The sequence below is a fragment of the Coturnix japonica genome, chromosome 2 (assembly GCF_054131305.1).
Source record: "Coturnix japonica strain WE chromosome 2, WE-NBRP24, whole genome shotgun sequence".
Lineage (NCBI taxonomy): Eukaryota > Metazoa > Chordata > Aves > Galliformes > Phasianidae > Coturnix > Coturnix japonica.
Window position 1 is genome coordinate 113,396,792 of NC_140664.1, and position 16,247 is coordinate 113,413,038.

The window sequence follows — 16,247 nt, forward strand, 5'->3', positions numbered from 1 at the left end:
CAGAAATGTACCAGCTGAAACTCTGGCAGTTTTCTGGGGAGAAGAGGTTCTGACAAGATACAGTCTTCAGCTGCAGGTTTCCTTTCTCTGTGGCTTCCAGTGCAGTGAAAGAGATGCTCACTCCAAATACAAGCCAAAGCAACTCCAAAAGATTTTGGATTCTGATTGCCTTTTCTCCTTTAATCTCCTTTCTACTGTCACAAAAGCTTTTAGGCAGTTAAGTAACTTAAGTACAGTGCCTATTTTTATAATCTTTAATAGTTACCATGCTGAAACATTTACAGTTTATTTCCCTGCACTTGCAGTGCTGTCATTCTACCATCTCCTGAGCATCACTTGGACATTCTCCCCACTTTCTCATTGCACCCCTTCTTCCCTGACAACATATCATCTAATTTTCAACAAATCCCCTGTTACACCTGGCTTTCAGTGGACTGTTGGCTCTCTATCTTATCTCCAAGTGGCTTGGGGCTCCATCACTCAGAAAAGCTGAGGCTCTCAGCTCCATGGATACCCACACTCAAAGTGGTTACCTGTTCCCAACGCCAGGCTGTCACGTAGCAATGAACAGAATCACAGTACCATTCTAGCCTCTCTTCTACCATATTCTCATCATTACCACACCGTAAGCCTCTCCACTGGACTGAAAGTGGCTTTTACTTCCCCCCAGACTTTGATATCTTCAGAGCACTCAGTTGTGTTGCCGTGTTTTCCAGCTGTGATGAAGACTTCAAGTCTGTCAAAGTCACATAAAGTCACAGTGGTGGTTGTGCCCAATGTGGATAAACCACAGAGGAAGGGAAACTGTCTATACATAAACACTCCTGGAGTCCAATTGGAGCTATCAGGCCAGTTACCAAGTACTTGCAGCTCCCTTCCAAAGTGAAATACTAAAGCAACTGGTTTATAATTTTATTGAAGCATTTTTCAACCAAACTGATGTACTGAAGAAGAATATGCTGATGTAGTACAACAGGATGAGTAAGAAGCCATCATTAAGAAGTGGTGACTGTATGCTGAGCTGTCAAGTACATAATTACTGAACAAGCACAATTTCAATCAGGGCTAGCAAAGGCAGGTGTAGCTTGCAGATGCACTGCACACAATATTCAAGGCAGCAGTGCTATACATAGCTTTTCATTTTCATCAGGTCCCAGATCCTCATTTCCTTGTAAGGAAAACACAAAGTAAATTTGTACCTCCCTCCTTAAGAATTTGTTCCAGCTCTTCAAGAGAAATCCCACAGCTCTTTTTCTAAGGAAGATAGACGAGCTGCCTTATGTGGTCCCTTTTCTGACTTCACCATAATACTGATATTACTTAATTTTTCTTCACAAAAGAAACTAAAATTAAGGGTTTATCTCAGCCTCTTTTTCTGCCAGCATTTATGCTTTTGCATGGTTTTTTTTTGGCTGTTATTAGCTCTGTGATATCTATGCCATAGGGACAAACATGGCTACCAGGTACTGCCTGTCAGCTTACTATAAGCAATACACACTGGTTGTTCCCATTAATGCTTAATGACATTTTTTGTCCCTAGACATCTGTCAATTGCCCGGATACATACATTTTCCTCACTAACCACTACTATTTTTGTTATTCCTATTTCCTCCTTTTCTACTTCAGACCACACAAACAAGACAAAATGAATTTGTACGCATGCAAGTACAGTGTCACCAATACAATTCATTTCCTGTGTACCTGCACCTCAAGCACAAATCGTGGCCAGATGTCAACTACTGCTAACACTCATCAGAAGTCCTGTAATTGACAGGTATATAGGTATATCTGGAACTAAGCAAACTATCATCTTCATTCAGACTGACCTAAAGCTGATGTGGACCTGCCTCATAAGTTCTTCCCTTTACAATATTAAGTTTTCTTTCAGACCTTTGAAAGCTATTTTAATACTTGTCACTAAGTGCACTTCAGAAAAGCTTTATAATATGCATTATATATGTCACATATCTATAATATATATTATTAATATTCTATGATTCTGTAAGTCTCATTAGGTCAACTGACAGAAATGGAAGGGGGTGGGTTAAAAGTTGCTATTTAAGGTAGTCTCTAAACACCTTTTCAAGATTTAAAAGAAAAAACCCAAACATCGTCTTCTTCCCTTTTTTTTTTTTTTTTTTTTTTTTTTTTTGCCTTCTGAAAGCTCAGAAATCGTTCACATTTGTAGAGTATTTGCAGCAGCAATGGACTTCATAGTGACAGGTACTTTTTATTAAATGCCTGACTGTCACAGCTCACTTTCTCCTCAGACAGCAGTATTCTTGGGAGCTGCAGAAGGAGATAAGTAGCACCCTGAGACAAATCAACTGGCAAGATGTATTATCCATCATTCAGCCACTTCCCTCCAGCACTTGCATATTTCAGACTCTCTTAATGGTCTGCCTGTTGCATTCGCAAGAAATTCTCTGATGACTGAAATGCCAGAGTCAAACCATACTCACTGTGCTCAGTCACATCAGAGTGAAACTTAATGAGTCTCTGATATACTGGGAATCAGGATAAGAACAAGCAGGATTTAGACTAGAAAATGCTCTAAGTGTCTGCATATTAATTGCTATATTTCAAATTCCATATAAGTAGTCTCTTAAAATACAACAGAAAAACACCTCCTTCAGTGTCCAACCACTGCTCTAAGTCTTCTCCTTCCATGCAGTTAAGTAAATAAACTAAAATAAATTACATATAATTATTAGTGATAGTTTAATAAAAATCAGTACCAAATCAGTGTCAGGACCTCATTATGCTGTATATAATGCAAAACAAGGACTGAAAAGGATGTCCTATCAAAAGAGAGAATGTACTGAGACATTTTTAATAAGTAAACTAACTACAAGGACTGATTGAATTAGACTAAACAATATATTTAATCAATCCAACAGTACACATACCTATGACTGCCCTACTGGTTGATTTGATAGCTTTACTTTTTAGGGACTATTAATTCCATTGCTCTAATTACATCTCTACTGTTGCTAGTTAATGCTGTCCTAGACCATACGGACAAAGTTAATCTCACTAATTACTGGAGCACTGTGACATTTATTTACAAACACCAAAGGTTTCTTTTTCAATTTAGTCATACTTGTAAACCTTGTACGTGCATAATAGGAAGGATATTTTCAATTTAAGAGATCCCATTCACTTGTATGAACTGTGCCAGTTAACAGAGGATGCAACGTGTGGAAGGGAGGAAAGTTGAGAAACCTGGAACTGCTCTTTAACAGAACTGCCAAAAAGCTATTTCACAGTTCTCACCCGAGCTTCATGACTTTCCTAGATCTTAATACATTCAACCAGCTCCTTGGATTTGTGGTAGGATTAGCAGATTTCTGAGGAAAACTACAAACTCTTTTTGTTTCTTTCATCCACACTGAGAAAATGCTCTTATTCACATTATCTGTCACAACACATTCAGATCAGGTGACAGCTTCTAACGAGAAACAGGAAAGTCGAGATGGAAAAAGTCTGTTACATGACAGATAGGATCTCCATCTGTGCATACTAAAATAATCAGCTACTGCAACAGCAAAACACTGAAATCTTCATTTCACAAAACAGACATTATCTTCTGAGAAAGATCATTTTATTATCAATATTTTGAGTGTGTGAGTGTGTGTGTGTATATATATATATATATATGTATATATACAAATGTATTTAAAAATCAGTATTTTTGCTCTCAAAAATCAAAACATCAAGCAATCATTTGTCTTATGCACCCAACCACCGAAATTGAACTTCAAGATATGAACAAGCATGTTAGAAGGACCTAAGTGTCTTGGTAGACAAATGTTGGCCATGAGCCAGCAATGTGCCCTTGTGCCCAAGAAGGCCAATGGTGTCTCAGGGTGAATTAAAAAGATTGAGGCTAGCAGGTCAAGGGAAGTTATCTCCTCCGCTTCTCTGCCCTAGTGAGGCCACATCTGGAAGACTGTATGCAGTCCTGGGCTCCTGAGATGAAGACAGACAGGGAACTTTTCGAGAGGGCCCAGTGGATGGCCACAAAGATGTTTAAGGGCTGAAGCATCTCCCTTCTGAACAAAGGCTGAGAGACCTGGCACTGCTCAGCCCAGAGAGTTGAAGAATGAGAGGGCATCTTACCATTGCCAATAAATTTTAATAAAAGAGAGGGAGTTAAGAGGATAGGGACACTCTCTTTTCAACACTGCCCAGCAACAGAACAATGAGTGCAAACTGAAACACAGGAAATTCCATACAAATATGAGAAAAACCTCCTTTACTTTAAATGTGACAGAGCATCGGAACCTGATCTACTAAACGTGGAAGTTTGGTGGCCCTGCCAGGCAGGGGGGTTGGAGCTTCATGATCCTTGAGGTCCCTTCCAGCCTGAGTCATTTTGTGATTCTGTGGTAGTCTCCTTCTCTGGAGATGTCCAAAACCCACCTGGGACACTTTCCTGTGTAACCTACTCAAGGGAAACTGCTTTAGAAGAAATAGGCTGGGTGTGGGAAAGGGGATTCCATCACCAAACGTCCCTTCCAACCCTTACAATTCAGTGATTCTTGCTATATAGAATACTTGCACAATCAGTACAGTCTGCACTATCTGCACCTTTAAAAACTGGGTATTTATACACAGACTGTTAGCCATTTTTGTAGAAAAATCAGTACCACAATTACAAAAATAGGGTTCATGCCAGGGCAATTAAGCATTTTAACAATAAGAATCAAACTACACTAACAGAGTAGAAAAACATTTGGGTTTTTTTGTGTTGTTTTCTTTTGTTTTCTGTTGTTTTTAAAAAGAGCTTTCTGTTAAAGCAAGTGGGTCCAGTGAGATTATTTGACATTATAAATATGAAAAATTTCCTTTTTAGAAGCGAAAGTTTCATTTACATGAATATTTACAGCATAGGTTTGAATCAAAGAAATATGCATAAAAACAAGAACAGCAGGTAATTTTCTTTAAGCAATCTTTAAATAAAAGCTCATAGTTTGCTTTCTCAATCAAAAGGGATGCGTTAAGAAATAGCTAAGATAAATATTTAGTAAGTTTTCTTCTTAATATATAAGCCTAGTATAAACTCAAAACTTAATTCTTTAACAGAAGCTTTGCAAGATTTAACAGCAAAGAAATCCTTCCTTAGAAATATCAATGAATTCCTGAAACATAAACAGAATATCCAAAACCTTACAGATAAGTTACAAATAACATTTATATTCTTAATACAGCAAGGGGAACAGGAGAAAAATCTTAGTCCTATTAAATATCAGTCATTGAATCTATTGTTTCTATTCATGTTCATGTACAGGAAAATAACAAAATGTAACATAACATACCCCTCTTCCTAGTTTTGAACCGCTGGCCTGTTAGCACCGGCTTCTGATTCTTATTCATAAAATTTCTGGAAAAAAAAAAAGAGATAACTTTACTATGGTATTTACAAAAAGCAGTTTACCCACAGGCAAAAGAAGCATTCAATGTTATAAAATCCTGGTATGCGAAAGAGAAAACAAGTTCTTGATGCAAAGAATAATTCATATTATTTGAAAGATTATTAAAGATTAAGAGCATTGTGGCCCATTAATAACTTCTGCACTTGTTCCTCTGCCTCTATCTTTTGTCTTCCCCTCAAAAAAACAAAAAACATCATCAACAACAAAAAACAAACTAAAACAAACAAAAAAAAAACCAAAACAAACCAAAACACACATCATGAAAACAATAAAGATTGCTAGCAGAAATCCACTTCTCCCCACACAAGAAATGGTTCAAATGCAAGCAGAAATGGGAAGGAAGGAGCCTCTGCCCTTAGTGCTGGCACCTTGCGAGCCCAGAGTGCTGGGAGAAATAATAGCATCCCAACCATCACGGTTCTTCCAAGCACTAACACATCTTAGGATCTTACATTTCCTAAACGCATGTGTTTGTTGCAAAAACAGTAGAAGGTAACATGCCTTTCCGCTCCTCATCAGTTTTGCATACTAAATGACACATCGTATAACAGGAACAGCCAAAGGTATCAGGCTCATTACTTCAGACCTGAACTGCAAATCTCAGAATGGATATGTTAAAATCATTTCATCTATAGTGTTGGTTCCATCACTGCAGTCACAATTGGTGCAAGGAGCCATCAAACTGACAGCCAAACACAGAGACACATACACCAAAGCCCTATGGTGTGTCCCAATGGCCCTGGCACTGCATCACTATTAGGCCCTGCTGCATACCCTGCAGGTCTTCAGGTCACTGGCACATACAGTTTGCTAATCCAGAGCTGAGCTTTACCATACAAGAAGCTTCATCCTTTGGATGCATTCTCTTAAGTTTTACATAAATTTGTATTATTTCTGTTTCTTAATCATGGACTCCAAGATGAATTTCAATATGGAACCTAACGTTGCTGCAGGCCCGGTTCAAAAGTATGTATGTCCCTTTGCAAGCACTTGCTATCACGAAAGAAGAGAAATTCAAGCTTGCTGGCTAGAAAGATACCATCGACCACAGGTACCTAACTAATGGTCACCCCACCTTGAAAGCTTACACAGCAGTTAGCAGTGCTCTAACTTAGTAACTACTGTTGCCATTCACCACTCTCTCCTAGCTGCAGTGTCACCAATGCTATGTCACTACTTCAGTATTGCTTCAGATGTGTAACATGGCAAACCACTGCTCTCTAGGATAGCTCCACGATTTATCAGCAGTCAGAAGATGCCAGCATGCACTGTTGTGCCAAGTCCACAGTCAAGACTGGCTTTGCTTCCTACAAGTCATTTAAAAAAAATAGCAACTAAACCAGTTACACTGAGAGGCTGACGTTCATAACTGCAATTTAAAAGCAACTCTTTTTAACAGAGAGTACTTCAGAACAACCACCGCACTACATTGCCTTCTGGAAAATGCTCCCACACATCTGCAAGGAGAGAAAAAACATCAAACCGCAATGCCACAGGATCTTCTGAAGTGCTGTCAAATTCCAGCTCCTCTTCACAAGGGAGCTCAGACATCTTGTTCCCCCACGCAGCTGCCTCAGAGGCCGAGAAGGAGGAGGCGTGCTCAGGAAATACAACACAGCCCTGAGCAACGGGCCAGACTTCAGCCATGGACCAACCAAACATGGTGACACTTACCTGCTTTGTCTTTGTGACCATCTATTCATAAAAGACAGAGGTACAAAATATGTTTGTTTAGCTCCTGACACCTCAGCCCTTGCCCACAAGCTTTAGAAAGCTTTGAGCAAGCCACATAGCAGGTAGGAATTGATCCTCAGCTCTTACGGCCATTGGACTGGTACCACCACTATCTACTCCCTTAGTGGAAAAAAAACACAGCTTTCTGAGCAAAGAACTGAACAAAGGCATCTGACCTCAGCCAAGGAACTCTTACTACATAAGTCAGAAATGGATATGCTAAACTTCTAATGCTAGACTTCCTCCATACAACTGTTAAGATTGGAAAGACCCCTAAGATCACCAAGTCCAGCCACTGACTCTTCACCACCACATGACTAAGTCATGTCCCTCAGCACCACATCCTCACTTCCTGAACACCTCCTGGGACAGTGATTCCACCACCCCCTCGGGCAGCCTGGCCCAGTGCATAACCACACTTTCTGAGAAGAAATATTTCCTAATATCCGATCTGAATCTCCCCTGGTGCAACAGGAGGCTATTTCCTCTCATCCCATCATTAGTTACACAGGAGAAGAGGTCAACCCCCACCTCGGTACAACCTCCTTTCAGGTAGTTTTAGAGATATAAGGTCTCCCTGAGCCTCCTCCAGACTAAACAATCTCAGCTCCCTCAGCACCCCCTTATAAGACTTGTGCTCCAGACCACTCACCAGCATCATTCCCCTTCTCTAAACATACCCCAGGGCCTCAGCATTTTTCTTGTAGCAAGGGCCCAAAACTCAGTGCAGTACACAAGGTGCAACCTCACCAATGCTGAGTACAGGGGGATTATTACCTCCTTGCTCCTGCTGGAAACACTATTCCTGAGACAAGCCTGGATGCCACTGGCCTTCTTGACCACTTTTGATGTGGAGTATTTTTAAACTGCTCGAAGAGTAGTACGCACCTTAAGGTAGGTTATCAGATTTTAAAACTGCTCATGTTCAAAATAATTAAAAATATGACCTATAGGACATCTGGGAACAAGAGAGAAAAAGGAAAAAGAAGTTAATGTAGGAGTTGCCACTTGTGGCAGACTAAATGAGTAGAGGTCAGTGCAACAGAAGATACACTTGAATGGTTAATTACTAGGAATGAGAGATCTGCCTTCTATATTTAGCTTTAAATACACTGCACTTTAATCCGTTCGAGTGAGGGTCAGGCTTTATAAGGCACTCCCTAAGGCACTGGCCCAGCAGTAGCAAAGACACAGTCACCAAGCGACTGCAAGAACATGAGCCTGAGCAAAACAAACCCAGCAATCTACGACAAACCCAGGACCAATCTCTAATGCAAATGACACCAGGTACAGCGAGTAAGTTTTGAAGTGCTGCTGCCACTACAACAGATGCCTGTGTGATCATTTAAAATTTGAAGTGAATATGATGAAAACAAACAAATAACCAAGAACTTACTGACAACCAGCAGCCCTGAAGTGATGGCTGAAAGTTCGAGGTTCAGCATGGTAGTGTACAAATATGCACAGAGCACTGCATTTCATAGAACCATATTAAGCATGTCTATCAGATGTCATATAGTTCTCAAACCTTGAACTTTTACAAATGTTTTACATTATGAAAGACACCAGACAGCTCAAAGCAAAGGTGAGTTTTGAAATGCCAGCTAGCTAAGTCAGAATGGTTTCTGAGCCATGAAGGCTAAAAGGATGAGTAAGGGTAAGATGGAAACATCCCCAGAAAGAAAACCTGAAACAACACTCATGTCTTAGAGCTCAATATCCTCTAGGATTTGTATGAGTTGCTAGCAAGAGATGTGGAAATGACAGCTTCTTAGCATACTTTGTACAGACTCCATCCTGCCATAGCAGATGGGAGAAGCTCAGCAAAAGCCATTGCACTGTTCATTCTCTGTTTTAGGTCCAGAAGACCTCCAGTAGAAAATTCATGTTCAAACTGCACAACCAGCTCCCTGGTGTTTAAGAAGCAGGTATCTCACAAGCCAAGCTGGGCTGCCTCAAGCAGGACACAGCGTTGCCATCAGACAGCCAGGTACCAGTCAGAACAGGTCTGAGACTGCTGGTAACTGACTTGCAGCTACAGAAGTCGATCAAAAATTAAAAACTATCTGACTTTAAACAGCTTCTCAAACTGCACTCTCACTTTCCTTGAGAGGCTTCTACAAAACAGATTCACACTTAAGAAGCACTCAAGTTGCAAAAGCTGGCGACGCAGCAGTTGTAATATTTGAACAACCCCTGCAGCACAATTAATAAAGTTTTAGTAATCAATAAAACCAGTGTTAACTAATAGAATAAAAACATCAACAAAGTGCAAAGCTTTCAGCAAATTCAAACTTGCTAAAAATTTAGGAATAAGCAGCCTTTTATCCATGCCACAAGGAAATTCTTATGATGATTAACTCCTCAATTATTTAAAGCCTCAGCAGGGCTGATGTTTCTGCCAATTTGAAATACTGACAACGCTTCGTCTTGGAAATGCATACCTTAAGCTGAACACATAAATACTGGAAACCTTTATCCCAACTAAATCTATTTTTCTAAGCATCGTTTTATACTTGAACAAAAATCTCAGAATCACTTGAGACTTTTCAAATATGAACAAGCTTATGATGAATTTAGAACCAGTTGCTTCATAGCACTGAAACTTCCCCCTGACAGATATGACGCCATGCACCAGCAAAAAGACACATATCAAGGTCATATTTTCCTATGCAAAAAACCCAATATCAAGGTCAAGCCATTCCATGAAGGACATTAAGAGGTTTTACTGGGTCTTTTTCATCCAGGAGAGCAATTACACATTTTCAGCTTCTCATCATAAAGTCTCAGGCTTAGATCTGGGGCTTTTTTCTTCTTTCAGCAAGAAGACAATATATTAAAAGCCGATTAAATAACTCATGCCAGCAGCAGGGAAGAAGATAAGCAGTTGCCTTCACTGCTGGGAAGGCAGCAGGAGTGTGGACTAACAGAACCTGGAGGTAGAAAGACCATAAATCATCACCAGTGCAGAGGAACAAAGCATTTATGGGGACATTAGGACAGAGGGACATGATGCAGCCACAGGGTTTTGCCAAATCCTTGTCAGGCTTCCCACTTTCAGCTGTGATGCTCAGGCCCTGCTGAGATCTCTCTCTGCAAGCATCACACAGCAGGCTTTATCTTGCTAACTTGAGTGCAAAGATCTCCATTAGATTTACAGCATTGAAGACACCTTTATCCCATAGATCCTGATCGTTACAGGTAGCCAAGAAAGCAGAAGCCAGGCCCCAGCCAGTTCAAGATTCCCCCAAAGCTTTACGCCAAGTATGATCTCAATGGCTACAGGCTGGGATTAATAATTAACTTACAGTTGTGTGACTGCGTATCGACCTCCTGTTTCAGTATTTATTTGGAAAACAACACTGTTAATCCACATGTTTATTGCAGGAAAATACATCTTCTGTCATGGATTATTTTTGCTTATGATATTACAGTGGATGAAACAACCAGATTCTGACCTTTAATCTCATACTTGGAAACACGCCACAGTTACCAGCAGATATCACGTTTAGTATTCTTAAGATAGTGTTGTAGCAGGTATTCTACAAGAGCACTGAGTGCACTCTGTCTTTCCTAAAAGAGCTTTCCAGAAGCTCTGAAGAATTTCCTTATTTTTTTGTTTTCTATCACAGGACAGTGTTTTTCCACACCAGAGTAAGCACTCACTGTAATAAAAGCACTTGTTTCTTTTTTGTTTCCTCTCTCCCATTAGACTTAATGAAAAGCAACTGGAGCTTGTTTCATTCTGTAGCAAGTACTCAACTGGTAGAAAACAATTATCAGAATAGAATGAAATCACATTAAAAGGAAAAAAAATAAAAGAATCATGCTCATGCAAAACAGTCCAGTCAGGAATTCTGCATGATCTGTGATTCATTACCCAGTTGACAACTACAGAAGTGCAGACAAAAAGGAGAAGACAAAGCTCACTGGAACGTGCATAAATCACGTCACCTAACTGCTGAACTGGGATGCACAGGGATGTGTTTCTCAGAGGAAAAAACCCAAAGAGCCCCACAGCTGCTACTTAACTCACAGTCACAGACTGAATTAGATACACAACTCAATGCACGTATCCACTGCATGTATTGCAGGCATTTATTCAGTCACTGACCAAGAATGTCTAAAGAAGCAGCTCAGTTGAATAAGGAGGGGAAAACAAAGTAGAAACCTCCCACAGCTGAAGCTCTCCCAATGTACTCTATGAAGTCAGAAAACTGCATATTGAACCATGCAGGCAACGGTTTCTGTGTCTCATCAGCAACCACATGTAATATACATGAGTCACGGTACAGTCAAAAGGAACAGAAAAAGATTCTCAGTCATTGACAGGTAAAAATACAAGTCAAGCAAATGAAATCATGCACTTGGGTTGACATACACAAAAAAAGTTATCTTTCAGTAATAAGGCTTCTCTCACAAGCTAAGAGGAGCTGGATACCGTTCTGAGAGGGCAAGGTATTAATGGGAGCCTTTCAGTTGAGAGCTCTTTCCCACTGCTGTGCTTGTAACTCAAGTACTCCCAAGAAAAGAGAGATGATGTATTGCCACAGATCACTTTGGATCTGAATACCAATTTTAAGGCGATGGTAGTCATCCAACTCAAAGCTTGTCAGCAGAAAAACCCCTTAGAAAAAGAAAAGGATAAAAAAGGATTGACAGAATAACAGGATAACACAGAAAATGAAGAACACAATACTTCTCCAAAGTTAAGGAATACTTTTTGTTTTAATGCAAGATACCATTTTCAGTAGACTGAGTGGATGCTAAAACAGGACTGATTAATTCAGCAGAGCATTAGCTGTGCTGTTTGTCTTGTAAGGACTCTGCTGAAGGAAAGACAGCCTAGTTGAAGTTCTGCAAAAAACATGGCTATAAAGGCACTGCTGCTACAAGTTAGCTCAATTCTCTATTAAGCAACGTCTAGTAGAGAAAGGTGTACAGCTGAAAGCTATATTGCTGTTCACAATACATAAACAACCATTTACTGAAGCCACTTTATATTGCTCCTTTGCACAAATAGTCTAATCTGCAACAAACCAAAGCCTACAAGTAAACGGCAGAAATTACATTATAAAAATATCATAGAAGCTTCACTGCCAGCAATGAGGTTTGTCAGAGACAAGGCTACGTAAGAACAGCTCGGTAATGAAGGCAAGTTCAAGAAGAGCAGATTTCTCACATATGGAACCGATCCTCCACTCAAGTCCACCCTGTTTCTCTCTTTTAGTGCATGGTGACAGCTGAATTTTCCATGTCAACCCTGCTCATACAGCTCAACCCTCACAACAGGAAAATCAGAGATGTGGTGGTTCTCTTCCTCTTGCTGTCTTGCAGTTCTGAGCAGCAGTGAGAGCACAGAGCCCACCAGCACCTGCAGGTTACAGCACTGCAGGATCTGAAAACTCCAGTGCTGTCATCAACGCAGTAAGGGTTGGAATTAAATAAACGAATGAAAGCCAAGCGTCAATTCTGCAGAAAGCCATGACTCCCAGCTGCTAACAGTATAGCATTTCATGGACTAAATACAGTAATCGGAGGAAGGATATATTAATAGTCAGCACCTCTTACAGACATGCAACTGGTGAAGGCCTCAGCTTCAGTGAGGACTGAAATCAAGTTTTAAGATGCAATTCCCTAATTATTCCTTCAGAATAGGTTTTCAGAAGGGAAAGCAGTTCACCAAGTTAATGCAAGACTTTTTACCTGCAGGGTAATAAACGAGCTTTCAGATATGTGAATTCTAGAATTTCTTGCTACCAAAAGGTGGAACCAAGAGCCAGCAGGAGAAATGCACAACACTTTGCGCCATGTCAGCTATTCCAAACAGAGCAACTCATGCTGTTAGCAGCATTCACTTGGACAGCACATAAGCCTGTAACTGACTTGCATCACTGCATCCCCAAAGCCTCCTCCTCCCAGTTGGCTGACCACACTTACAGCACACAGTCATTGCAGGGATCCAACTCCTGAAGTAGGTGATACAAGTACTAAACACCCAGGCACCTTCCTTACGAAAACAGATAACTGGCTTATAGGCAGACTGATACAATTCCTTGCAGTATTAGCTAATTCTATGGCAACATCATCCAGCAACATGTGGTACAGAGAGCCTACATAACCCACTGTTACCCTTGGCAGGTCAGGAAAATGACAGCAAAGACTGAACAAGCAGAGAGAGGCACAGCAGCTGCTACTCTACAAAAGTTGGCAGCCAACTGAGACCTCTCAGTCTTACTTCAGAACATAATTTCTTCTGCTCTGCACAGAAACTCTAAAGCTCTTAAGATGAATTTGTGAAGATACCATCCAAGAGATAGACTCTCAAGCACAAGGATGATACAACCTCCTACACTGAAAATTGCTGCAAGTGTGACAAACATATAAATTAAAAAACAAGCAGTACTCCTAGCTGTTTATTTTTCTACACAATATTTATTAAAAACAACAAAAACCAACAAACCAACCAATCCTATCCACCTACCGCAGGCCATTTTCAGGGACCAGACACTGGAACAAAGGGCAACATGTCTTAGTTTGTAAATCAAGCATTGTGGGAAAAGTTATGGGAATATTCTATTCCACATAGCTCTATAACATTACTCCAAGAAAGGCTGTCCCTTAAACTCACACTTAGGACAAGAGTTAAACCCCCACTGCAAAATAATGCACTTGTGAGTACTGTGCCAAAAGCACAGTGAGCTAGGTGGAAAATCACTAAAGCCAAGGAGAGAGGAAAAACAACAAAAATTACAAGAGAATCACAACATCATTTGAGTTCGAACGGATCTAGGCCATCTAGTCCAACTCCCCTGCAAAGAACAGGGACACCTACAGCTAGATCAGGTTGCTCCAAGCTTGAATGTCTCCAGAGATGCGGCATCCACCACCGTGCTGGGCAACCTGCTCCAGTGCTGAGAACTGATGTGAGTCAGCACGCTGCATTACTGATTTTGTAAGAGGATATAAACTTCTTGTTGTTTCTGTTTGGTTTTGTTTTTTTTTAAGAGGGAATGCATTTAAACTGTCTGTCTTTCATTATGAAAGCCAAAAGCAGAAGCACACCAATGTTAAATACATACTTACAGGCAGCTGCTTTACTCTAGTTCCTCTTTCTCCTGCTGTTCCATGTGATGTCAGTCTTAGCATTATGACACCTGAATTTTCAGAATTGATGTCCGTGTTATAAGAATACATAAACACTGAAGAGCAAAAACACAAAAGAAAAATACGCCAAACCAATCTAAATGAAAACCAAATACAAACAACCTCTTAGCTTTCAAAGTAGAAAGAAAGGCAGAGTGCATACAGAGATGGATAGGCTTCTTACTCATACTTTAGAATGTATTTTTTTTCCTCCAGGAGATCTCTGGTGTCAGGCATTCAAATAATGAAAATCTATGGCAAGAGCTCCTTTTTAAAGAAGAAAAAGACATAATGAAAAGTCAGAGCAATTTAGTTATGTTTCTGCCTTCACTAAAAACACAAACATGCACATCCATACCGACTGCTCAAACATCAGAACAGATGGAAGTCTGTCTTGGCACCTCATATTTTCCCATTTCAAGAGTTCAGATTCTCTTCTCAATTTTTTTTTTCCACGTTGTATCTGACATAAATGTCACTAAATGCAACACATTTATACATATGTATAAAACCAAGAATGTGTCTGCACTGGTAATCCAATCTTTCATCCCTTCAACATTCAGGAGACTTGAGCGTCAATCACACTATCCCAAAGAATGTGTCTCGATAGTTTTGCTCCTTTGAGGATGTGTTCATGAGACATTCTGATTGGAATTACAATCAAGTGACTCAAAGCTGCAGGCAGTGTTTTAGCATAACTTAAGAGAAACTTTAGAATTAAGTGCAGTCACAAAGCAGCAGCCACTGTACACAGCATAAACTGGGGGTTCTGGCTGTGGGACAGCTCCCCAAACTGCACCCGAAATGTTGGGAAGAAATAATTAATTTGGCTCTGTCAAGTAGCACTCTACAAATCAATCCTACTCTACTCATCCTGGCTCCACACAAATACCACACTGAGCCAGCTATGGATTTCCACTCACGAACCAGCAAGCTGCCAGATACAAAACCACGTTCCATCGTACAGACAGAAAATCCCAGCTGAGGACAGGAACAATGACACAGCTGCTCCTGAGGGGCTTCCACATGCTTTAAGTGGAAGGAAGGACAGCTGTCAGCTCTGCTTGGAGCAAAAGACAAGGAAAACAATGCAATTACGTATAAGGACCAGCACCTACTTCAGTGCTCATCATCTCACCATGCAATCAGCTACACCAAACCCATGCCCACTTTCCTGACTGAGCAGCCAGCTGTCAGACCCCAAGGACAGCATTCATTTGACCTAAGTAAAAAAATAACCAAGAACGGACCTCTAAGTGTGACCTTGAAACCTTTGGCTCTTTTCACCATCAGTGGAGAAAAGTAAATATTTCCAGAAAACAGCTTGTCTAAAATATTTCGCTTGCCAACCTTTGGGTAAGATCTTATCAGAGTCCTCCATAAACAGGCTTCAGCCTTTTGAACTGGATCAAAGTGACTGGGCCATACATTTCCAGCTTCTGTCATCTGCCTCTACAGCGCTACAGAAATTCACATTTGTCAGCTTACAGTGTGTGAAAATCTTTAACACAGCAACAGGACAAAGCATCTCAGACAGAGCTGGAGTTTCAGCATACAGCCACGGTTAACAATTGCAATTGCTAACAGCAAATTCTCGCTTCTATAGGTAAATCAGTAGATTTCACTGCTTGTATTTCTTAAATGATTCACAGAACTTCCACTGTGTGCTGAGAAGTTTCACAACCACTTCACCACAAACACTCCCAGTGAATGGGCTCAGTGTGCGACCACAAGCACCCACCAGAACCCAGCCCGCTTTCCTGCCACCAGCAACTCACACAGAAGTTACTCATTTCTAACCCCTGCATCACAATCACCGGAACAGGTTGAAGAACTTTTTGAATAAGCACAAACCACGCTAGCCAGCCCTGCTTCCTCCAGCAGCAGTGTGCATCCGGCCTGCAGTTGTTTGACTCGTATGGGTGTCAG

General features: G+C 40.6%; 1 protein-coding gene across 3 annotated transcripts in view; it reads right to left on the reverse strand.

The window, feature by feature from the left end:
* The window catches only part of BZW2 (basic leucine zipper and W2 domains 2), a 51,712-nt gene that overhangs the window by 26,911 nt on the left and 8,554 nt on the right, over positions 1-16,247 (reverse strand). For 2 of the 3 annotated variants that reach the window (XM_015853747.2, XM_085538518.1), the window contains exon 2: positions 5,322-5,386. In XM_015853747.2, the coding sequence (XP_015709233.1) occupies positions 5,322-5,379 (58 nt within the window). In that variant the 5' untranslated portion in view covers positions 5,380-5,386. Of the gene's footprint in view, positions 1-5,321; positions 5,387-14,258; positions 14,370-16,247 lie in introns of those variants that run through there. The other variant, XM_015853744.3, reaches the window with a different exon arrangement.